The sequence below is a fragment of the Phascolarctos cinereus genome, unplaced genomic scaffold (genome assembly GCF_003287225.1).
Source record: "Phascolarctos cinereus isolate Bilbo 61053 unplaced genomic scaffold, phaCin_HiC Scaffold_5;HRSCAF=322, whole genome shotgun sequence".
NCBI lineage: Eukaryota > Metazoa > Chordata > Mammalia > Diprotodontia > Phascolarctidae > Phascolarctos > Phascolarctos cinereus.
The window spans coordinates 28,229,692-28,256,117 of NW_027555958.1; the positions used below are offsets into that span (position 1 = coordinate 28,229,692).

The following is a 26,426-nucleotide window of genomic DNA, read 5'->3' on the forward strand; positions in this document are numbered from 1 at the left end:
TATGGAAGTGTAGTCAACAAAACTTGCTAACAGATTGGATCTGGGGGATGAAGAGTGTGAAGAGTTGAAGATATCTCCAAGATTACAGATTTAGGTCCCTGGAAGAATGATGTTGCCATTCACAGACATAGGGAAGCTAGTCATTTTGGGCAGTGGGGAGAGGGTTTGGGACTAAAGATGAGTTCTTTTTGGATATTCAATTGGAGATGTCTACTAGACAGTTTGGGGGTGTGCGGCTAGAGTTGATTCTAGAGACCAAGACTGGATGTATCACTTTGTCAGTTGATTGCATAGATATGGTAGTCAAACCAGTAGAAGCTGATGAGGTCACTGAGGCAATATAAAGAGAAAACATTGGAGAGCCTAAGACAGACCCCCGTTACCTCCATGGCATATGGTATATAGATGGTGGTCCGTCAGGGGAAGTGGGGGATCTATCCATGTAGGAAAATGAGAAAGAACAAAATTATTAAAACAGTGAAGGAGAAAATGTACAAGAGTGAAGTTTTGGACAACAGGTGTCCTATGCTACAGAAGGATTAATAAAGTGACCAAGAATAGACCATTGGATTTGACAAGGGATCATTGGTAACTTGGGAAAAGGCAATTTCAAGGTATTGAGAAATGAGTAGAAGGTGAGAAAATTAAGATACTAAGTGTAGATAGCTTTTTCTAGGAATTTGGCAATGAAAAGAAAGAGAGGTAAAGAAAAGCTCACTCTGAGGTATAGTACAGAGGTTTCCAAGCTTTCTCCCTTCTCTGTGTGCTTAATGTTGTAGTAATTTTTTCATGGCACCATTAGTCCAAAAGAATACTCAGAAGTTCCATTTATTAAGTAAGTAGTTAACTTAATAAGTATTCCTGTCCTAATAACTTTGTAGCCTTTTGAAAACATAATTCATATAAATTGAAAAAAAATATATTTCATTCTTAAATAACCACAATCATTTTTACTACTGGGATGTGTGTGCCTTTTGGGCACTGCGCCACTTCTCAAACCTTGGAATCAGATTGGACACCACCACTCTCATTCCCTGTTCCATTGACTTTTGCACAGTACTTTTTGTCACAACAACCATCAAAAGCCCAGCTTTACAAAGATATGACATTGCAAACGAGAAAGTTCAAGAAGTTACTGATAGAACCAAAAGCACAAGTGAGCAAAAACATGTCTCCAACATTTGAGAACATCATGGAAAGGAAGTAGCATCATTGCTACACTATTCCAACATGGCTTGCTTTTTTTTTTTTAAACATATCTGTTGGAACTGGGAGGCTCAAATGCATTTTCCCAGGCGTGAACTATTTATACCTGTAATCACTAAAAAGCAGTACATCAGAAGATATTTTTAACATCAAAGACCTGAAAATGCCTTGCACTGAAATCGGGAACCACCTTGAGCTAGTAGTTTGTGTAGCATTGAACTGATAGGGTACTGCTGTTTTTCCCTTTAAAATTTAAACTGTCCCAAGCACTCCTGTGAGTTCTCTGTGGCACCGAGGTGCACGGTTTTGGAACTGCAGGGGTGATATAATAAAGTGAAGGTGCTTTTTAAAGGTTGGACTAGAGCAAAGTGTGTTATAAACAGTGAAGGAGCTACTGGATGTCTTTAAGGACCATTTTATTTCCACTAAGGGTTGGCAATTGGATTCATTGTCACAGTTTATACTGACTGTAGGGTAGCAAGTACCCTCCTGCCAGTTATAATCAGTGGATGTTTGGGCGAGTAGGTCTTAGGAGGGGACTGGGCTGTAGCTGATCTGTAAGGCAGTTTCCATTTCTTAATCCATGATCCTATCATAGACGTTGCTGTGGGAATTTTCAGAGCGGTCAGTTTAGCTGCTTAGTTTTCCTGCGTGTGTGAGCAGTTTTTGGTCTTGTGTTTTAGAGTTATAGGGCTTTTCATAGTTTATGGTTTGTTTGTTGTTGTTGTTTTTTTAATCGTTTCAAGGCCAGTTGACTGAATATTTCTTGTTGAAATAATAGCATCAAAGAATGTCGAGAGATAATAGTCTTCCCCCCCTCCCCCCCCAAAAAAAACCCAACCCAATTCCAAATGATTTGTTTGGTAGTGTTTGTGGGTATGTGTGTTTCTTTAAAGTCTTTAAGAAGACTGTTATTAATACATCTTCCTCAATTACAGATTTGTCCAGCATCCAAAGAACTTTGGCCTTATTGCTTCCTATTTGGAAAGAAAGGTAATAAAAATTTCTCATTGATATTTTATTATGAAGAGGTGGCAAAATTTTAACTGTTCCAACATAATATTCTTTAGGAAAAGCTTAAATAGAAATGTTTATTTACCAATTTCTCTCATCTACAAACCTTAAAACACTATGCAAATGACATTTATTATTATTATTATTATTAGCCTACAGTAACCAGGCCTCCAGTCTGGTGATGACTTCATTCCCTGAGCCTTCTTCCATACTCCTGCTGAACTCAAGCAATATTTATAGAGAAATACAGGAGTGTGCTGATCAGTGTTTAACAACCAGGTTTTCATCTCTCAAAAAAAGTATGCATACACACTTTTAAGATTAATCCACATTATTTACGCTTAGAATTTTTGTGGTGTCAATACATTAAAAATTAACAATAGAAAAGCCTCCAATAGATGTGTGCTGGCTAATTCTGATAGAAGAATCATCATTGCTACATTACTCCAACACGGCTTGCTTTTTTTTTTTTTAAACATATCTGTTGGAACTGGGAGGCTCAAATACATTTTCCCAGGCGTGAACTATTTACACCTATAATCTCTAAAAAGCAGTACATTAGAAGATGTTTTTAATATCAAAGACCTAAAAATGCACAAGGTTGGTGTGGGGGGGGGGCGGGCTTTTTTTTTTTAAATGAAAGTAAGACCTTTCAAGGTATGAAATGGACTTTTATACACTTTTTTCATAATGAAAATGAGAGCAGAGTTCCCTTCAGATGGAAACAAAGACCTTGATGGTTGTTGTGAATAGCAGTGCTTATAACTGCAAGGTAGCATTTTTAGCATCTTGTACGGTGAATTCTGACTGCTCACTGATTTCAAAGTAGAAAATTGTAAAATCAAAAAATTGTATGGCAGTCCTAAGACAAGAGTATTTTTCATTTCTATAAAACAACAGTAGCAACAACAGCGAAACTCCAAATTCTAAACCTTAGTACAAATCAGGGATGGACGATTACATGGAGAACTTGCACTGATCTTATTTTGACTTCATGCCCCCTTTGCTTATGTTATTTTATAGAAATGATACCATGAATGTTCTCCACTGTAGAGGAAATGCTAGAATATGATACATGTGGTGGTGTCCTCTTGGTCCTCTGCCAAAGCAGTTGCTAGGATAGGAAAAAATGTAAGAGAGTATGTGTTCGTTCTTTCTCATAATTGTAAAATAATCAGAAACATTCCCACTGGATTCAGAAGGACTTTTTTTGGACTAAAAAGCTCAGTTTCAAATGAAGCATATGCAGACATAACTACTGGACTGAAATGGCCTTGTATTCCTCTAGAAAAATTAAAAATCAAACCCATTAAGAATTTCCAGTTGAAATATCACAGTTCCCTGATGTAATGTCAGCTGTGATCACAGTTACCAAGACTGGCTTAGCATGGCATTACTAACAATTCTCAAAGAAGGGGTTGTGAGTGTACATATGAGAAAGAGAATGTCAACATACAGGGGATGGTAGGTTTGGGCTTCCTGGTTTTTCTTATTTTGTGCATTGTTTATGTGATTTGAATTTTTAGAACCCTAAAGACAGATTTTTTTATACTTAGGGAAAGTCTATGGAATATTTTGTGACAATTGTCTTGTATTTAGAAAATTCTATTGAAAGCATAAACAGTTGTATTTGTTAAAATCTTATCCTTTTGAAATCTGAAAAACGGATCTATTTCATTTTAGAGTGTGCCAGACTGTGTTTTATATTATTATTTGACCAAGAAAAACGAGAATTATAAAGCCCTAGTAAGAAGGAATTACGGAAAACGCAGAGGGAGGAATCAGGTACGTGTCGTCGCTGTGCTCAAGAAGGTTGGTTTTTGCTTTGTGGAAATATGAAAACGGAATGCTCTAGGAATCCCCATGGAATCTTAATGCATGGCCTGTTTTTATTAAATTAGGACAATAGCTTTATAATTGGAAAGATCATGTTACTTCAGGCTTTTTCCATTTAGAATACATTTTTGTAGTAAGGTTATGGTGAAAATCAGTTAATTCGCATGGGGGTGTTTTTTGGGGGGTGTTAAATATGTTACTAATAACATACGTGATTTGTCTGTTACAAGATTATTGCCCGTGCTCTTGCTAGTACCATTAGGTAATTGGGGTTGAATGAAGGGGAGGAGAAAGGACCGTCTCACAGAAGTGTTTCCCTTCTGGCCTCCGTCAGTAAAAGGGTCTGTTCAGCCGTTTCCTCGGCAGGGGTGGGGAATGTGCAGCCTTAAGGCCACATGTGGCCTCTGGGCATTGGGATTCAGTCAAAGGGCCACATTTGAGGACCTAGAGGGCCAGTGGTCTCGAGACTGCAGGTTCCCCAGCCCCATGTCTTGTGCCTGTTTTTGTTGCACTTCTTGGACTCTTCCTTCCTTTCAATATTTAGGGTTATGGGCATTTTTCCTCAGTTGGTACTTGGCTAAGTTTCTTCACATTATGTTGGATTACTTGGTTCAAGGTCATTTTTTGCAACATTGCTTCATAAATCAGGTCCAGACTTTTCTCCTGTGTGATCTTTGGTCGTCTCTATAGTTTCTTCAGTGTGATACTAAATTCTTTTTTTTTTTAATTTATTTTGATTTATCAGCAATCACTTCCATATGTTTTTGAGTTTAAAATTTTTCTCCCCCTTCCTCCCCATCACCCTCCCCAAGATGGCACACAATCTGATATAGGCTATACATATACACTCCTATGAAATGTATTTTCACAGTACTGATGTTGTAAGTAAGAATTAGAACCAATAGGAGGAACCTCCAGAAAGAGGAAACAAAACTCAGCAGAAGAGAAAAAAAAATAACTAATAGTCTGCTTTGATCTGCATTCAAATTCCATAGTTCTTTCTTTGGATGTGGACAGCATTTTCCATCATGAGGCCTTTGGAGATTCTTAAATCCTTGTATTGCTGGGAAGGGTTAAGTCTATCAGTATTAGTCATTGCACAGCGTGGCTGTTATCGTGTACAACGTTCTCTTGGTTCTTCTCACTTCACTCAGCATCAGTCCATACAAGTCTTTCCAGGTTTTTCTGAAGTCAGCCTGTTCATCATTTCTTATACCACAATAGGATTCCATTACATTCATACACCACAACTTGGTCAGCTATTCCCCAGATGATGGGCATCCCCTCAATTTCCAATTCTTTGCCACTACAAAAGAGCTGCTATAAATGTTTTTGTACATGTGGGTCTTTTTCCCATTTGTATGATCTCTTTGGGGATACAGCCCTAGAAGAGCTATTGCTGGGTCAAAGGGAATACTAAATTCTTAAGGAAACTTTGAATTTAATACATTCTCACTTACAGAAAAATCTTTTAATGGAAATGCTTGATATTATGTTGGAAGTGACACTTAGAAAGCTGGTCTTACTGACATTCTAAACATCTTTTTCTAGTGTCTGAATAATTCAGTAGTTGTTTATCACTGTTCTTAACATCAAAGAAGAAAGAAAATAAGACGACATTCCCTACTTTGAAACAGCTCAGTCTAATGGGGAGACAGAGCATGCACACAAATACCTCAGTGCCAAATTACAAAGTAGGGTGTCCCTGGGAGAGACATGAAGTGCTCTGAGAGTGCTAAGAAGAAGGAAGTTCCTTCTGATTGGTGAGAGCGGGGGTGGGAGAGAGGAGGGAAATCAGGAGAGATTTCACAGGAGACATGGCTCCTTTGGAGGAAGGGTGCTCCAGTGTGTGACTGTTTGATTGTTTGATGTGTAACTACTAGAGTAGGGCAGTTGGATCCTCTACAAATGGAAAACAAGATTCCATGGTTAGTGTCTCTACGAAAATTAGTTCGCTATCCAGTTGGGGTAGCTGGTAAGCTAAGTGTATAATAAAACATAAGAGTGAGGGTTTTTTGGGGTTTTTTAAGTAGTGTTTTTAAGTAGTGTTTATGTAACTGGCACCATATTATAATGTGTATTATGATTAATAATATGATCATTCCAATTGTAGTTTTAGGGACCTTGGAACTTAGCTAACTTTTCTTTGGAAATGTGTGGCTTTTAATGATACATTTTGTCTGAGTGTTTAGTGATTTATGGCAAGGTACATTAGAAGATGATGTAATAATGCCAGTAGATATTGGGATACATGTTCTATGGAAAATCCATATTTTCCTCACAGTTATGTGTTTTAGAGAGCAAAAAGTAATAGTTATCTGCTGGCTAGCAATATGAAATTTACAAGTGAGCAATAAAATTGTCTCCTCTGTTTAACACACTGGTTCAGTAAGAATGAACTTGGAAGCACCAAGTGTCTTTGCTAAAAAGAAGCACATGCTCTTTGAGTCCTTTTTTTTTTTTTTGGCTAGGCAGTGGGGTTAATTGACTTGCCTAGGGTCGCACAGCTAGTAAGTGTTACATGTCTGAGGCCGGATTTGAACCCAGGTCCTCCTGAATCCAGGGCTGGTGCTCTATCCACTCTGCCACCTAGCTTCCTCTCTTTGAGTCCCATTGAAGATCACTAACTCTGTAGCACAGGAATCAGTGAGAACTTGAAGGACAGTGGCAAACTCCAGGGGAAAGAAAGGATTGAGGGTATCAGAGAAACTTGTGTGACGACCTGGCTGGCTGCTCAGTGACCAAGTGGTGAAGAGACCAGAGTCTCTGCAGGGAAGTCGCTTTGTTGGCTATGCTATGAGCCAGAGGTGAGTGAGAGCAGAACTCACAAATGTGGGGAGCAGTCCTTTGAGATCGGTAACCGTGTACGGGAAGGAGGGAACCATCCAGAGTTAAGATTTTTAAACTTTGGGAAACAATAGAATTACTGTGCTGTTATATGAAATATTATTTTTAGTAGAAAACAATTACACACCAAAAAGTGAAAAAACCTACTACCACTGTCCTTTGGGGTCAGCAGTAGACATTCCTTTTTTTCTGAGTTGTTTGTGAATCAAATGTTTGTAAATCTAGTCACTTAAGGCAGGTAAGGGGCAGGTAGTACCTCTCTATCTTGAGGGATCTGGTGGCAGCCCTCCCCTTTATTTTTTAACAAAGCAAAATCCTCTTCTTATCCAGCCCTAGTGTATATTTTGTGATTCTGAGTTTACGGAATGATTTTCCTTTTTGTGGTATCTCCCTACGGTGACACTGATCATTTTGTTCTCTTTTTTCTAACCTGCAAAATTAGAACATTGAACTAGATGATCTTTTAGCTCTAACATTTTATAAGCTTGGGAAGTTGCTACTAACACTGACATGCTATTCAATGAGGCATATGTTGTAAGATTGTCTTTCATTAACAGTAAAGTTACTTGAATTTTCTGTTCTCTCCTCCACTTTTCTTTGTGACTATGGTATTTATTTTTGTGGTGACTGGCCTGTGCTAAGGAGTTAATGAGATGATTGTAGAATATAGTTTTTGTCTGACCTTATTTGTCCTAACTGCCTTCTGTTTAGGCAGTGGGTGAAATAAACACCGAAACATGAAGCGTCTCCAACCTGTTGTGCAGCTTTCTCAGCTGTGGTCTGACCCCGTGCCTTTAACCACTCATTTCCTAGAGTGAGGACTTTGACCTCACAAAGGAATGCCAGTGTGATGTATTGAGTTGAAGGACAGTTCAGAAATTGTGTAGTCATTGAAACAGCTTTCCAGTGGAGTGGGCAGAGACAACAAAATGAAGTTTGAAATGGTTACCCTGATCTATTTCTTCCTGGTGTATGAGGGGTTTGACAAAGACAAGCAGCCCACTAATTAAAACAAGGGTTTATAAAACAAACAAACAAAAAATAAATTTAGGCAGGATGACAAGAAAAAATTTGGGAAAGGAATCCTCCTGGCTATCTCTCTTACTTGCACTTCTGTAACTGGAGGAGGGAACGCACATTGAGGCACTCCTTTTTTGTGTCTGCTGCATTTCTGATTTCCATCGTGTCCGTGCCCATGTTGGTAATGAAGTAGGAAACGCTTCTGCTTTCTCTCTAACTCTGATTTAAAAGTATAGTTTGTTTAGATGAGATTTTAAAAATTGCCAATTTGCAGTAGAATATAAGCTCCTTAAAGGCAATAACTTTCATTTTTTGTCTCCTCATATCCCCATGAGCTAACATAGTCTCTGACACACAGTAAGTGCACAATATCATTTTTGTCTCCTTATCACCCCACCATCTAGCATAGTCCCTGGCACATTAGTAAGTGTACGATAAATTCTTTTTTTTTTAACATGTGTTTTTAAAACTTTGGGTTACAAATTTTCTCCCTTCCTCCCTCCCCACCCACCCTCATTGAAAAGGTCAGCAACTCGATACAGGTTATAGATGTGAAGTCATTCAAAACACTTCCATTTCTCTCTAACTCTGATCTCCTCCGTAGCAGAGTGAGACCACAAGCTGTATTCTGTTGGCCATTTGTAAATCCTTACATTTTGGTAATTCAGACATTCTTCATCTAGTGCCTTTTTGAGGGAGAACACCATCTGTTAGAAGGAACACTAGGGTTAGAGTTCAGAGGTTGAGATTCCAATCCTGCCTAGCACTTATGGACAAGGTACTTTACCCCCTCTAAGCCTCAGTTTTTTCATCTACAAAATGGGTATCATTGTACCTGTAGTACCTGTGTCGGGCTTGTTTTTGAATGAATGTTAAGAAAATGTTTCATAAACTTTATAAGCTTTGTATCAGCTCTTAGTCAGAAACAACCTGTTATTAATAAGACAGTGATGACAGACCAATCGAGTAGATTCCTAAGGCCGATGCCAGAGGCGTATGAATGACATTCATTTTCCTATTGTCTTGGACCTTAGAAGAAGAGTACTTGATGAGATCATTCCTCTGTGAGGTGGATTGAGGAGCCTCAAAATTATTACTCAGTTACACCTAATAGAAGCAGTTTAGCCACCAGATGTATTCAGTAACAGATGTGATATAATTGCTGTGCTGGGATCATTTTAACTACAGTATATCCTTAGCCAACTGTCCATGCTGTTGTCAACCTTGAAATTGGCAAACACTGTACTTTATTGCTTATATATGACTTCTAGTCCTGCTTTGCAGATTGCACACCAGGGGGAAAATGGTATTTTGAAACTGTAGCACTTAATCTTCTAGGGGTGATTTGAGAAAGTTGTGACTGTCAGTCCCTGCATCAGTGAGAGGAATGAACTGGCAGGTTCCTGGTTTGTGTGGTAGGCATCATAAGCTGGTAGAGAGTAAATTAGGGAAATGAGACAGCTTTGATATTTTTCTTGGATTAGGGCTTTGGGACACCTTTGACTTACAAAGATACCTTTAAATTATCTGGTTCTTTAGAACAGAGTTTTTGATTGGGCTTTTAAATTATTTTTGCAATTTTTTCCTTCATTTTATTAGTAAAGATAATTTTGTCAATAAAGCTGCAGAATGTGGCAATTACCAAAGTTGGTTTCAAGTTTGATCTTCAGTTATGAGTTGGTCCTGGTATAATTCCATATAAAGAGACCATGAAGAGCCAACGCATGCCCCTGTACTTCTGTCTGGCCACTTACCTTCTCATTCTGGCTCCCAGAATGACCCTTGTCTCTCTGCTGCTGGGGTAGGCACCCAGAATTCTGCCCCCCTCTCCAGTGCTCCTGGGGACTCTCAGCCTCCGCTCTTCTTGTTAATTCTCAAAGAGACTGAAATCTTCTCCCGTTTTCCATTTCCTTTTCTGTTGCCGTTAGAAAGAACCTCGGGAGATACACTCTCTCAGCAGATGCAAGGCAGTCCTTACTCTGTATACTGAGACTGGATCTAGAGGGCACAACACTATATGTTTTTCCACAGAAATAGATAGTACCAATGGTTGGCTGCAGTTGAGTTTATGAGCTTTGCTATTCTGACCAGCCACTCTACTCTAACAAGTTTATACCAACCTTAAGGAATGAGTGCCAAGCTCCAAACACACTTTGGTGAGCTGGAGGCCTGCCAGCGCTGAATTTTTCCTTTGTATCCTTGAAGAGTTCTTCCATTACTATAATTTTTCCGGAAATACAGTTTGGTTACCTGAAGAATATCTAACTTTTGTGTCAGTTTTTAATCCCTGGTGTGTTACTGTAAAATAAACTATTAGAAATCCCCAGTGAAGCCAGTCTGTGAGAATCCCTGATTCTCTCTGATTCTGTAGTTAACGTTTCATAGTAAGACAACAGTTGGAGAAGAACACTGATAGTTCTATAAGCCCCGACAAGGTAAGGGGTAAGCATTGTGTTCCACAGTTTGACAAATAGAGAAATTGAGGTACAACCAATTGACAAACATTTATTAAGCTCCTACTGTATCTCAGGTACTGTGGTAGGCACTAGGCATACAAAGACAAAAATGAAACCATTCCTGTTTCCCTACCGAGCTCACATTCTAATGAGAGATCTAACTTGTACGTACTTTAGTATGCATATGATACATGCAAAGCAGATGTAAGGTATAACTTACAAGGCACTACCAGCTGAGGAGGGAAACGATAGGTTTCAGTTGTAGTGTACAGGTACCCAGAAGGAAGGGGAGCCATTTTATTATCCATATAAAAGGCAATAGGAAAAAGCTCTGTGTGTGTGTGTGTTGATTGACAAGTCAGTAATTATAAAGAAGAAAAAAGGTTCAGTTAATAAGATGTTGCCTTCATTTCTTGGCTTGAAAAGTATGCTTTTGTTGAGTCGTTTTTTCAGTCATGTCTGACTCTTCATGACCCCTTTGGGGTTTTCTTAGCAAAGATATTAAGAGTGGATTGCCATTTTCTTCTCCAACTCAGTTTACAGATCAAGAAACTGAGGCAAACAGAGTTAAGTGACTTGCCCAGGGGCACACAGCTAGTAAGTATCTGAGGCCAGATTTGAACTCATGAAGATGAGTCTTCCTGATACCAAGCACAGTCAAGTGCACCATCTAGCTTGCCCCTAGTAAAGTACAAAAGAATGAAAAAGGCTTCAAAATTAAGTTCCTGAGAGCTTAAGGACTGGATGAAATAAATTAGATGATTGGGAGTTGTAGCAATTTTCACTTTAAAAAAGCATCAGAAAGGGAAATTCACTTTTCAAAGTCTGATTGCAATGCAAAATAGAATGCCCACCTATCTACTTGTCAGTCTTCTTGATTTCACAGCAGAAGTCTATAGCTCAGGGATCTGCCAAGGCTGAAGTATGCTCTGCTGCCATGCCAGCCAGTCAAGTGGAATTCAGTGGGGATTATTACCCTCAGTAACCCTGGAGGTCAGACGCTTGCCTATGAAATTGGCAGCACTATCTTAGGCAGCCTAGGTGGAGGGATGACAGTTTCCTGGAATAACTATGTTGCCGGGTCAGATCGACTTCTTAGACATTTTACCTTAAATGTGACCCTGCCGTCTCCATGCTGGTGTATATTAGGAATTTTGAGCCAACACATGAATTTGTAGGTATGTTGCTTATTGAAGCTCTCACTGTTGGAGCTGTTGCCCTGTGGCACATTGCCAGTTATTCAGTCTATAGGTGAGGTTTCACCCTTTTTGCTGTGGAGTCTCACGGAACTCTATGAGAAGGGGAAGTTGTTGACATTTTGTTGTTTTGTCAGCTTGTTTTTGAGATAGGCTGTACGCACACCCATGAGCTTTAATACTTCTGCCATGACTTATGGATTTTCTCCAGCCTCGGAGGTGCAGCATAATTCGTTTGTTGAGTAGGAAATGAATGCCAGGTGGGAGAGCCACAACTACTCTTAAGATCAACATGCCATATGGAAGTTCTGTTCTGATATGTGGTATCCAGTGTCACACATGAAAATAACTTCCCTTTCTTTCTAGGGCAACCTCCAACTAAAGTCTGTCAGTGTGGAGATGGAATTACGTTGGCTTCTGACTGTGACACTGTTGTGTATGAGCCTGTGCTGCTTTTAAGCGTCTGCTCTTGGGTCAAAATACTTTTTCCAGAATAAGCCCTCTTACCAGTCATCTTCCCTTGACTTTATTTTCTTCATTAGAGTTTGTACTTTGCTATAAAATAAATAGTCCTTTTAAATGTGTCAGAAATTTTGTTTTCTACAGTTTTCTCAAAGCATATTTCCTCACCTTTGTTTGGGGTTGATAAACTGTGACCTGACCGTTAACTGCTTTCAAGAAACTTTTGAAGAGAGTCTAATTCTCTTTCTGTGTATGTTTCTAGTACAGCCGACAGTTTCTACTCGAAATGACTGGTTTGGGACATGATTTCTGGCAGTGACTGGGATCTGCTTCACTTTCCCATTTCCTTTTGTGCTGCCATTAGAACCTTGGGGTCTCTCTTAATTGACATGCAGGGCATTCCTCATTTTCTGTGTTGAGCTGAAATCCTATATAGAAAAGCATCTGGAAGGGGAATATCACAATATGCAGCTCAAATTATTGCTTCTGACCCTGGGCAAGTCACTTAACCCCAATTGCCAAAAAAAAAAAGCCAAAACCAAAAACAAATTATTGCTTCTAAAGCACATGAGTATAACTAATAGTATGGTGCTTTTACATACTTTAAAAAAAGCAAAACCTAAAACATACTAACATATTAAACTAACATATTAACATATTAAAACTTAAAACTGATTGCCCTGATTTGCTTCAGTTTTCCTTTTTAAAGAATTCCTTCTGCCAAGTGTTATGTTTTGTTTTTTTACTGGAAACTTTCAACCTAAATTGTCTTCACTTAGAACATACATCTGTAACAAAGTTGAGTCATCCTGATTAAATTTGTCTCTTCTTGGGCTTTTATATATACTCAAGTGTATCTCAGTTAAGCCCCAAGTTCCTGATGTTGTTTTGTAACATCTTGAATCCTTGATTTACTTTGTGTTTTTCTTTCTTTTAAAATTTTAGTATTTCCTTTAATTTTCTTTGAATTTTAGTTTTAAAAGGAAACAAAATTTAACTCTGTATGAAAATAGAGGCCAAATGTTACAGTAGAAAGATTGATGGGCTTGGAATCAAGAAAGCATGAGTTCACATTCCATCTCTGATGCTGGTTTTGTGGCCGTGAACTAATCACTTAGGACCTCATTTTCCTCATATATAAAATGGATTTAATAATAGCAATAATATTCACATCTCAGGGTGATTATATCAAATGCAATAACACAAGTAGAAAGCTTTTTCAGCATAAAGGTGTCATATAAATATCAAGTGTTAGAACTTTCTGGCAGAGCTGTACAACGGTGGGGGGTGCTGCCCATCACGGTAAGTATGCAAGCCATGACTAGGTGATCATCTGTCTGGTGTGTTGTAGAAGAGATTCTAGCATTGCTTAAAATGTTAGAATAAATAATTTTAAGATTAAACTGTAAGATTCCATGAATCTGTTGCTGGTCAATTGAGTGGACTCTTAATTTAAATTTGTACAATCTCCATAGATTCAATTTTGTATTATACATTTTAATTAATTAGCAGTAAACCTGTGTGGCTATTTGTCTTTTGGGGAGGAGAGAGAGTAAACACTGTTAAAATAGTCAATTTAGCTATTTTTTATTGCACATTTTGTGTAATGTGTAAGACATTCTTAATATGTGTTACTCAAATCCAAAAGTAGTTGCTGCATAAGCAAATTAGCATCATTACTTATAATTACTAATTTTTATTTAAGTTCCTTTTTTCTTTCTTCATAGTAATCTACAGTATTGTGAATTATTTTAAAGTAAATAGCGTCATCTGTGATTGCTTGACTGTTTCCTAAAAGGCACCATGCCATGGCAGAAAATTTAATGGCTTTCATTTCCTAGTAGACAAGTATAATTTTTATAGTATATGAATTTGGCTTCATAGGCATTCAGAGCCCCAGAAGACCCTGTTAGTGACAATTTTAGAGAAGAGAAAACTTGCCTGTTTAAGAGAGAAAATAGAAGGAAAGCAGGATGAGGTGACTTACTCAAAGTCACACACCTAGACCTGGCAATAGAATTGTCATTAGAACTCTACAGTTGGGTTTCTCATGTCAGGATTTTTTCTCCCATACCTCTTACTGACATTTTCATGTGCTTTAAAAATATTATTAATAGCAAATTTGAATTGATTCATTCTTTACTTTCCTTTGAATGTTAAGAATTTTGCTTACCTTGCTTTTTTAATGTTAACTTGCAATAACATAGGTTTCAGCTCCATATGGCATTTTTTCCTCTGTCCTGTTGTTCAGCAGGTCTTCAGATAAAGCAGAGCCTTTTTTTGGCAAGTCCCATGACGAGAGAAAGGGTGTGAATGTGGCCAAGGCCCAGGCTTTGCCTGTTAGAGTCTAAGGACTGGTTTCCTTTAGAGTATAGATGCCCCTCCTCAGTCTGGTTACAGAGCGATCATCAAGCCACCACCAGTCTTGGAGACCACATGAACCATAGAGGGCAGCGCATGATCCCCGTCCATGGGGGAAGGGAGACTTCCTTTACACAAAGGAAACCAGCTGCAGATAAATGGACATTTACCAAAGTTCCGTATGTCCAAAGGACTATAAAACTGTACATACTTTTTGACCCAGCAATACCACTACTAGGTCTATATCCTGAAGAGATCAAAGAAAAAAGAAAATGACCTATTTGTACAACAATGTTTATAGCAGCTCTTTTTGTGGTAGCAAAAAATTGGAAATTGAGGGGATGTTCATCAGTTGATGAATGGCGGAATGAGTTGTGGAATGTGATTGTGATGGAATACTGTTGTGCCGTAAGAAAGGACAAAGGGGATAGTTTCAGAAAAACCTTGGAAAACTTATGTGAGTTGATCCAAAGTGAAGTGAGTAGGACTAGAAGAACATTATACACAGTAATAGCAATATTTTAAAAATATTTTAATTTTACAATTACATGTAAAAATAATTTTTGACATTCATTTTTTAAAATTGTGATTTCCAAATTCTCTCTCCCTGCCCTTCATTGAGAAGGCAAGCAATTTGATATAGATCATGCATGTGCAGTCATACAAAACATATTTCCAAATTAGTCACAGACAAAAAGAAAAAGAAAAACCCAAGAAAAATAAAGAACATTTTTAAGAGTATGTTTTGATCTGCATTCAGACTCCATTGATTCTTTCTCTGGAGTTGGATAGCATTTTTCATTCCAAGTTCTTTGGAATTGTCTTACGTTATTATATTGCTGAGAATAGGAAGGTCATTCACAATTGATCATGGAACGATATTGCTGTCATTACGTACAATGGTCTGTTTCTGCTCACTTCACTTTTCATCAGTTCACATAAGTCCTCCCAGGTTTTTCTGAAATCATTCTGCTCATGATTTCTTATACCACAATAGTATGCTATCAAAAACATATTCTACAACTTCCCCAGTGGATGGCCATCCCCTCAATTTCCAGTTCTTTGCCACCACAAAAAGAGTTGCTGCAAAGGTTTTTGTACATGGTGGTCCTTTTCTTTTTTCTTTGATCTCTTTGGGCAGTAGACCTAGTAGTAGTATTTCTGTGTCCAGGAGTATGCAGTTTTATGCCCTTTGGACATATTTCCAAATTGCTTTACAGAATGGTTGGATCCAGTTCACAACTCCAGCAGTGCAGGTAATACCAATATTATAATGGTAATCAACGGTGAAAGACGGCTACTCTGATCAATACAGTGATCTGAGACATTTCCAAAGAACTCATGTTGAAAGATGCTATCTACCTCTAGAGAGAGAACTGATGAACTCCGAGTGCAGATTTAAGCACATTTTCTTTCACTTTATTTTTCTTGTTTTTATTTTTTTCACAACGTGGCTAATGTGAAAATGTTTTACATAATTCCATATGTGTAATGGGCATCATTTTCTCTTCTAAATGGGCAGGGGAGGGGCTGAAGGGAGGAAGAGAATCGAGAACTGAAAATAACAATTTTAAATTAATAAAAAATAAAATAATTTCCTATGCATAAAAAACCCCATACCACAGTAGTTCCAGATGTTTCTCATTTTTGGAATTACTTACTCTCCTAGAAATTTTATGTGGATAAGTTTATGCTCAGATGAATTTTGATCTTTTAAGTCACATGTTCTTTATAACTTGTTAATAGTTTTGTAAAAATAAATTGTGTTATCGACACAGTGGCAAAGTGAAGAGAGGGGCCAGCCTCGGAGTCAGGAAGACTGTCTTCTTCCTTCCGCTTTCTTATCTCTTTTCTCTCCCTCTCTCCCTCCCTCCCCTTTTAGTTTATTAGTCTCTTTCTCCCCCTCCTCCCACCCCTTTAGTTCATTGGTTCAGTGTATTTGGGCAGGTCACCTAACTTCACACTTACTGCTCTGTCATGGCAGAGACACCACCACCAAAAAAAAATTTTTGCATCTCCTTTGGGCCTACACAGTACTTACTATCAAAAAATGATGTTTTATAGTAATTGCATTCTTTAATTTATCTGAAAGGTTTTTGGTTTTGTACCTTTCTAAACCCTTTGCAGATATCTCTAGGAACAGTTTTTAAACAGATATCCTTCCTTCCATGACTGTCTGCTATCTTAATTTTAATCTCTGAAACCAGTTTTTCTCTTAAAGAAAGCAAGCCCAAATCACTCGTCATTGGGCCCTGATTAGCTTAGAATGAATGTAAATAGCAGTTGTTTCTGTTTGCCCCCTCCCAGATTTTCTTTTCTTTGTCTTTTCTTTTCTTTGTCTTTTCTTTTCTTTGTCTTTTCTTTTCTTTTCTTTTCTTTTCTTTTCTTTTCTTTTCTTTTCTTTTCTTTTCTTTTCTTTTCTTTTCTTTTCTTTTCTTTTCTTTTTTCTTTTCTTTTTTTTTTTCTTTTCTTTTTTTCTTTTCTTTTTCTTTTCTTTTTTTCTTTTCTTTTCTTTTCTTTTCTTTTCTTTTTTTTCTTTTTTCTTTTCTTTTCTTTTCTTTTCTTTTCTTTTCTTTTCTTTTCTTTTCTTTTCTTTTCTTTTCTTTTCTTGACTAGGTAAAGAGGGCATTTTCTGCCTAATTTCTTACTTAGCCTTAGTCACTGACTGGGAGATACCTCAGTCAAACTGAGACCTGGCAAAGACCTTAGCTTGAAAAGGCCAAGGTTCCCCATTGGGTTCTGGGCCATGTCTAGTTGTTTTGATCCATATCTGGCCACTGGACCCAGATGGCTCTGGAGGAGAAAGTGAGGCTGGTGACTTTACACAGCCCTTCCTCCCTTAAACCCAACTCACTGTGTCGTGGCATCACGTCGCTGATGTTGTGGTCTTCTTGGAGAAGGAAGGACAGACAACAACAACAACTATCTTACAAGTGGATAGACGAGGATATATGTGACAGTAACATTTGAACCTTACAATTTAGATTTTTCTTAAAAAAAAAAGTCCATCTTTGAACATTCACCCCAACTCTCCTTCTGAGAAGAAAGAGAATGAAGAAGGCAGCCACAGTAGAGTAATCAGAGGTCATTTTATTGTCCTTTTCTCTCTCCATTAATATCTCAATCTGCAAGGTAGGAAAAAGTCATTTACGTTGTGAAAGTGAATTAAAATCTGATAATGTAATCCATAGTACTAGATGTTTGGTAAACTCTTGCTCCGCTGGGGAAGAATTGGTTTGTTCGTTTTGTCTCACTTTCTTTTAAAATTCTATCAGGGGTTTTAGAGTCTCTGAACACAGAATGCTTTTGACGCGTTCTTGGACTGTTGGCTAAGAACTAACAAGACTAGCTCTTCCCTTGATCCGTCCTAGGTAACCATTTAAAATAGTGAGGCGATCTCTTGGTCAGAGAACCCCACAAAATCGTGCAAGTCAAGGGGTTCACATCTCCAGGTCCACTTCCAGAACGCTCGTGAAACAGCCCAAGCTATCGGGGCAGGCATATCCGAAAAGCTACCAAGTATGTGAAAGATGTCACATTGAAGAAACAATGGGTTCCCTTCAGGTGATATAATGGTGAGTTGGCAGGTGTGCCCAGGCTGAGCAGTGGGGTTGGACACAGGGTCGTTGGCCCAAAAAGAGTACTTCCCCGACATCATCTCTCTTTGACTGTTAGTCTCCTCATCCATGAAAAGGGGATGGCAGTCCTAGTACCTACCATGTCATGGGGTGTTGTGAAGAAAGGACTTTATAAACTTTCAAACAGTAAGGAGGAATGAGTTCATTTTGTTGGCATTAAGCCTAGCCTGGGTTCCCAGGCAAATTACAGATGCCTGCCCAAGTTCCGGCTTTAGCAGGGAGATAGACTGGGACTGAAATATTAGCTTTGCCATTGGCAAGGCTAGGTGCCAACATTTGGTAGCTCCTGCCAACCTCCCTGCTGCCCTTCTTTCCTCTCGGCCACTACTGTTTGTCCCAGCAAACGCATGGGGTAGGGGGCTGACTTGAGGAGAGAGGTTGCTAAGACATTACTTGCCTATACTCACAATTTTATTGATGTAAGATCTACTTTGGGGCTTATAAACTGTTACTGACAGAAAGGGAGGAGGAAGGACTGCTGAAAATGGCCATGTTAGAGTTTTCAAGTAAAGGTGGTGTGCCTTTATATATTATGTGAAGTTTTACAGAGTGGTCTCTTGAGAACTCAGGGTAGCACAAGTGGTAATATGCACATTTTACTGATGAGAAAACTGAGGTTCAGAGAGCTTAAGGGATTTATTCTGTGTTAAACAGTACGCGCGAGAGCTGGGTCTTCTGACTCACCGGACCAGTGTCCTTTCTACTATATTAGAGGTACTACCGAAGCATAATGTCTAATAATAGCTGGACTATTTCTGTCTGGGTTATTTATAAAGTTGGAAAGATTTTGTGCTATAGAGCTCATTTCAAATGTAGGGCCTGATTTCATTATTTTCCACTACAGTTGGGTTAGCCAGTGATCATAAAGCTTAAGTAGCTCCTCCCTGGTATTGAAAAAAGATATCAACACTGCCTTGTTCTGTACCGAATCTTTAGCGATCCAGCAGTGAACTTGAAGGGCTGGATGTACTTGATGGTGACTGATGGCAGGTGGTCATTCCCCCCACCCCCAGATGTCTTCCAAATGTAGAGGGAGGAAATAACTTCCTGGAGGTCTGGCAGGGAGCCCGGGGCCGCTTGAAAGAACAGCCCTAATGTTGTGACTAGTGGGCTGCGCTGGTGGGACAGGCATCTTTGATGCGAAATAGTCTGTCTGGATTAGGCTTTTGATAACAGCAACCTTGATGTTTTGGTAGAGTTGGCACCCGGAGGACGCTGTTTAATAAATTGCATTGGTCCTTTAGCGGGGCTAGCACAGAGGTCCGTCATGTTGTTGTTGCTGTGAGATAATGCTTCAATTTACTGAAGTAGAGATTTCATAATCAAGATGATCTCTGCAGTGTGGCGTTTGCTTCTCTTAGTGCCTCCTCTTCTCCATTTCTTTAAAGGGCCAGTTGGCATTTCTTTGTTGTTGCTCAGTCATTTCAGTTGTGCTCAACTCTTTGTGACCCCGTTTGAGGTTTTCTTGGAAAAGAATACTGGAATCGTTTCCCATATCCTTCTCCAGCTCATTTTACAGATGAGGAAACTGAGGCAAACAGGGTGAAGTTTCTTGCCCAGGGTGACACAGCTAGTAAGTAACTGGGGCCAGATTTCGACTCAGACCTTCCTGACTCCAGGCACTGTGGTCTATCTGCTCCACCACCTTGCTTCCTTTATTTGCATTTCTGCTTCATTTGAATTGACTATTTTATTTGAATTCATCCTATTATAGGACACTTATTCGTCTTGATATCCCAGGAAATAACAAGGGTTATTGGGCTTGTTTTTATTTTTTAAAACAAATTTATTATTTATTTTTAAACATTTTTTAAAAGTATTGATTTCAAAATTCTCTCACGATCAGTCCTTCCTCTACCCATTGACAGTCCAAGCAATTGTACGTGTGAAATTATGCAGAACATATTTCCATACTAGCCATGTTGGAAAAAAAAAGAGCAAGAAAAAAGTGGAAAAAAAATATACTTTAATCTGCACTAAGAGTTCATCAGTTCTCTCTTTGGCAGTAGATAGAATTTTTATATCATGAGTCCTTCAGAACTGTCTTGGATCATTATATCCATCAGAGAAGCTAAGTCTTTCACAGCTGGTGATTGTTACAGCATTGTTATTACTGTGTAATGCCCTCTTGATTCTGCTTACTTCACTTTGTGTCACTTTATATCAATCTTCCCTGGTTTTTCTGAAAGCATCCTGCTCGTCATTTCTTACAGCACAGTAGTACCCTATCACAATCACATACTACAACTTGTTCAGCCATTCCCCAGTTGATGGGCATCCCCTCAGTTTCTAATTCTGTGCCGCCACAAAAAAGCTACTGTAAACATTTTTGGACATGGAGCTCTTTTTCCTTTTGCTTTGATAGCCTTGGGATGTAGCTTTGTTTTTGAATTATACTTTCTTTCATAGGTGTGGGAAAGTAGGTATAACATGACAGAGTAGAGGTTTCTAAGTTAATTATTTGCTAACTACCCATTAAACCCTCACCACATAAAAAGTAGAAAATTCCATGTAGCTTCCAATATAATTCTTAAACTTTAAGTTTAGTTTAGTTTAAACTTAATGCCAAGAGCTGGGTTGAGGTAAAAGAAAAGTACTTGGAGCGTTGTTTAAGCAGACTGTGCAGGTACACACTGTACTGACGGGCATGTCCTTAATTAAAGAAAGGAGGAGATTTCTCCCATCCCACCTCCATTCTCACAGATCTGAGGAGAAAAGTTTTGATGTGGTCCTGAAAGGTCTGAAGCTGTCTGCTACAATAGGAGAAGTGGAGGCAAGGGAACAGAAGGATTTGTTTCTCTTCATTGGTAAGCAGCCTCCAGCAGTAGGGAAATTATGACTCTTGAGGGTATGGACATGTACAAAGTCAGGCAGTGAGGGATAACCTCCTTCTTGGTGTATAGGCTCCTAAAGCTGCAGCAAGTGTCCAGACAGACTGACCAGCCTTCAGTAACACTTTGGGCCTAGAAAAAGTGAACATTAAGAACCTAGCTCTGGCCCCTCTTGTCCTTCAAACGTCACGTGATTCCCCTGCACAGGATGGCTCCATGTTGGAGATGATGGGGTATCTTTTGAACGTCAGTTATGCTTGTCTCAAATGTTCCATTGGTATTTCAAGATTGTCCACCTTTGTCTTGCAAACAGTTATTAGGGGATTTTTAATTTACTTCAGAAAATATTCTTACAGTCTCTTTTGTATCTCTCATTTTGTTGGACTGTATGAAAGCCAGTTGCCTGTTAGCTGGTCACTTTGCGTTGTTTGGCCAACTCAGCTTTTGTTGTTGTTGTTGAATTGTGCAAAATTTCTCCCTTCTCACTTCCATTACCTAACATCTGAATCCAGGTTGTTTCTCTTTCCCTTGCAGTGGGTGGTGGTGGTGTTCTCAATATAATTGAGGCTTGTGACAGAAATTGAAGAACATAGCTATCACTTATTGTGGGAAATTGTGGCTTTTGTTATATTAGGAAAGAGAAATTTTGCAAGCCTACTGTTTTTGGAATCTGAAAATTTGCACTTGGACTCTGGCTCTATTATGTCCTGCCAACTGTGCAACCTTGAGCAAGTCATGGAACTTTCCGTTTCTGATTCTGAAAAATGGGATGGTTGGGCCAGGTGACCTTTCAGGTCCTTTTCAACTCTGAATCTATTATCTATCCATAACCTTATTACCTAAAATGCTTCATATTAATTCAGGATCATTTCCCATGCTCCCCAATTTCTGTTTGCTGCAGACCAAAATACAAACTTGATCTTATTGTTAGTTTATTAGTAGCTTTGCTGACATTGTTAAGATTTTAGTTCAGTCCCATTCTGCTTTTTCTTCTTCTGAAGTTTGTTGGACTTCCAAAATCCCAGAACTACGCTATTGCTTTACTTAAAAGACTTTTGACCTGGAAGGAATTGTACGTTTAAAATAGAAATTGATTTATGGATGATAACTCAATTCAAAATTATTACTTGGCATTTTATGTTCCTCTTATTCTTTCCATAGCTCTTGAAAGAGGTTGGCCAAGTTTGATGTGCTTTTAAAATGTATAATATACTGTGCTCTCTAACTTAACTTTTAAATTGTGTTCTAAAAGTTCATATGTAAGTGGTGAGGAAGAGATACTACCTTGTGGTAATTTTCCTGAAGAGTGGGGTAAAGGCTAAAGATAGAAGAACAAAAATGATTCATAGCCCAGCTGGAGCCTGCTCTTCCATGACCCTTACCATTAAGGGACATAAAAAAAGTAAGGCGCTGCCTGTATCTTCAGCTCAGTTTGCGGCTCCAGCAGTCGCTGGCGCCCCCACTGATAGTCAGGGATCGGAGGAGTAGGATTTGCAGGGACCTCAGAGGCTGTCTGTCTGGTCCAGCCATCTCGTTTTACAAATGAGGACGCGTTGGTGGGGTCCAGTGATCCGCCCGAGGTCATGTGGGTCCTGGGCATCAGAAGTGGAATTGAAGCCCAGCTTCTCTGACCATAGCCAGTGCCATGCCATGCTGCCTCAGATATTCTTATTCAGCTGGAAACCGTTCCTGAAGGGCTCCACTAAATCAGGTATTGTTCCTGAAGCTCGAGCTGCTGGGGCCACCCATTGGGTGATCCTTAAGCCATTAGACATGAAGTCCTATCACCCCATCATTCCAATTTGACTTTGGGGACTGACTTATTCAGCATTCTTCCTTTCCTAAGGCCTCATTAAATTAATGATACTCAAAACAAACCCTTTTCCTACTGCCTTTATCTAAACCCTCAGTCCTTCCTTGATTAATTCCACCCTCTGCCCTGTCCAGTAGGATGCACTGTAGATTTCTTTTTTATTTTCATCCGATTCCCTTTAATTCTGTCTCGATCTTTCAGTCCTATTTTGTGGTATAAGCTGAAAGCTGGTTTTCTCTTAGGCCAGTATATCTCTCGCCACCCACAGCCGTGCTTACTCTATGACCAGGAAGAAGGGAGTGTTTGGCGTATTCTTTGCTTCACAGTATCACTTCCGAGCCCTTATCCTGCTGTTACCCTTCAGTAATTGTTCCTTTTTTGCAGTTCCCATACTGTGATCATTTCAGTTTCTCCTGTTCCTTGTTGCTGTAATCCACCAACTTCTAGAAGATATTTTCCAAGGACTTCATCATTTAGCTTATGTTCTTTTTTCTTGTCCTGGGCCTTTTGCCACTATTTTCAGTGATGACTTCTAGCATTCTGGATTCTAATCTTTCTCATTTGGCTTCCTTAACTCATATGACTAGAATCACCGCTATACTTCAGGCGATTCCTATGTTCATACCTTTGTCCTTACTGTTTCTCAAATCTTAAATTCTGAAATCCAACCCCCCTCCCATCCATAATCTTTGGTTCTTCTGGTCTCCCATGCTCATTCTTCTTCAAACCACTCTTTTCTTACATCATGATTTCTGGTCTTTATCTCTGTTTTCGTTCTCCTCCAATCCTTTTCTGGGTTTGTATCCTTTTCATTTTATTGATGTCCAGTTTATCACCTCATTGTTATTTTTTCTTCCACCTTTGAATCCCTTTGCCTTCTGGTAGATTTTACTAAAGTTTATTGACATGAATTGGATCAATACTCCATAGTGAAACAAAACGGTGGCCAGTAAAATTTCCTGACCTCTTTGTGATGTCTGTACATCACCAAATCATACCTATAATAATGTAATTTAATTATTTAAGAATAGTTAGACAAGGTAAAAGCTAATATTATACACAGCGGGGAAGCACGAGAAGCATTCTCATTAAAAATAGCTGTTAAAAGGAGATATGCATTGTTGCCACTCATTTGTCATGTTAAAAAGATGTTTTTATAAATCTTTGCAAATAGACATGAAAAAGAAACTTCTCAATGCTTAAAAAATGAAAGTTAGAGAAAGAAACAATTTGTTTGGAGGAACAAAAATCCTCAAATCTCAAAGGAAATAATTGGGGTGGGGGAAAGAGCCCATAAAAATTTTGTTGTTGTTATTTAGTTGTTTCAGTCATGTCCGACTCTTCATGACCCCATTTGAGGTTTTCTTGGCAAGGATACTGGAATGGTTTCACATTTCCTTCTGCAAACATAAGAATTACTAGATTTTAAAGCAATAATCATCAAAACTGTTTTGTACTGTTTACAAAGAGAAGGGGAACTATCACTAGAACAGTGTAGTTAACAAGATCTGGATGTAATTGAAAATAATACCTAAGTATTTAATAAACCTAGGAGTGTAAGTGGGGGAAGGATTTTTATTGGATAGCAGCTAATGGAAAACTCAAAGCACTTTGGAGGAATATATATTTAGGCCAGCAGGCATTTTATGTGCCGCAATAAACTCCAAACCCATATGTGACCTAACCATAAAAGATCACCTCATTAAAAAAGGGTTTAGAAAAGATAAATTGCAGTAACCAGTCTTGAATCTTGTGACAGGATAAAAGACGATATTCTCTGCTTTTCTCAGGGGATGTTTGTTTGTTTCTGGACTACAAGAGCATGTGTGACATGTGCTATCAGGAGTATTGTTAAGGTGTTTTGGGTTTTGTTTTTTTTTAACAGTTTTATTTCTTTGTTATAAAAGAGGATTTAATGTCAGGGATAGTGTTTTAGAAAGCAAAAGTTTGAAAACTTTTAAAAAATGAAAAGAATAGCATAAATAATGGAAAAATAAGTAGAACTATTTTTGTAGATGACATGATTGCCTATCTTGAAAACAAGATAGTTTACAAAAATATGAATGAAGGTAATACATTATTTTAATAGAATAACTGAATAAACCCACAAAAATAATTTCCATTTCTATATACCTTCACTAATAAGAGAAATTGATTAAGAAATCTATATAATTAGTAAATGTTTCAGTTATTAGGTCATATACTTAGCAAGATTGAGACTTATTGAAAAACAATCTCAAAAGTATTGTTTATAGAAATCAAGGAAAAACTGAATAAAGGGATTATGCTGCTAATATTTGGGCTGAATACACATAGTAAATATTTGCATAGCTTACTTACAAATGTCATGTAGTACCTATCAAAGTAATATATTATATCAAAGAATTAGCTAGAGTAACAGTATTCATACTGAAAATTGTTAAGAATACCAATAACTCTGAAGAACTCCAGTGTTGAGGCACTAGTACTATCAGATGCCCAAAGGTATTATAATAATGTCAAATCTCTCTAGTACTAGGAAAGTAATAGAAAAGTAGATGGGATATAAAAGATGTAATAATGAAGATTAAATATCAATATTTAATAAAGCTATATTTAAAAAAAAATACAAAACACTAGGGAATGGAATTGCATTGAGTAAAAGTCCTGGGAAATTGTAAAGTTAAATGGCAAAGAATAGTTTTAGGGCCATTAGTCACACCATAAGCCACAAGGAAGTTGATTTGGATTATTGGCTTAAGTAATTTTTATAAAGGTATTAAAAAACTGGAGAAATTGTTAAATATCTCAATCTTGGCAAGACTTCTTTACCACTTAAATAAAAGCATCATTGGAATTGATACTTGGCAATACAAAGATGTAGAAATTTTGTGCACAGAAAATTCTAAAGTTAATAAAAAAGAAACTAATTTGAGGGGAAAAGATTGACTCAGGTATATCAGATAAAAAAAGATGTGACATCTAGAACCTTCAGGGAATGGATACATAGGTGTAAGACCAACAATATATACTTCCTAGCATCAAGACATTACCAGGCAATTTATGAAGGAGGAAATGCAAACTATTAATAATAGAAAGATGCTCATTCCTTAATAAATGAATGGAAATAAAACTTTAAAATATACTTTGTATCCATAGAATGGCAAAAATAGTTTAAAAATTATAAATTTCCATATTGGGGGCTATCAGAATAGAATAACTTGAATATATTATTGTTGGGTCTGCAAGTATTTTGGAGAAAACATGGCAGTGTCTAATGAAAATTAATAAAATGGATTCTGCCATTTGATTCTGTGATTCCTTTGCTAATACCATATCCCCCAAACACCATTTAATAAGTAATAAAGGACCCACCTGAATGTAATTATTTCTAATTGCTTAATTAAAAAACTATTGAGAACCTGACAAATCAACACTTGATTATTTCCATTTTCAGAGCAGAAAAGAAAGTGTATTTATAAACATGAATGCTAAGTATAGCTTTTTAAAAAGTGTATAACAAATTCAACACAGTAATTTCAAAGCTATCCTCAATCTTTGAACTTCTTCCTTCTCTGAACTTTCAAAATATTTCTTTGATGCTCTTTTTTTTACCCTTACATCACTTTTCAGCTCCCTCCTCCCTGCCCTTGCCCAAACCATCCCTTGTCAAAAAATAAAAAATAAAAATTAGTAAATAGGTACAGACAGGCAAAATCCACACATTGTGTGAAAATCAGTTACTCATATGGTACCTTTGGTCTGTT

At 38.0% G+C, this 26,426-nt stretch overlaps 1 protein-coding gene across 7 annotated transcripts in view; it reads left to right on the forward strand.

Annotated features, from left to right (window-relative positions):
• NCOR1 (nuclear receptor corepressor 1) overlaps positions 1-26,426 on the forward strand; it is a 185,496-nt gene that overhangs the window by 79,784 nt on the left and 79,286 nt on the right. For all 7 annotated transcript variants that reach the window (XM_078154739.1, XM_078154738.1, XM_078154743.1 and 4 more), the window contains 2 exons: positions 2,145-2,199; positions 3,904-4,005. In XM_078154739.1, coding sequence (XP_078010865.1) covers positions 2,145-2,199; positions 3,904-4,005 — 157 coding nt within the window. The remainder of the gene's footprint in view (positions 1-2,144; positions 2,200-3,903; positions 4,006-26,426) is intronic.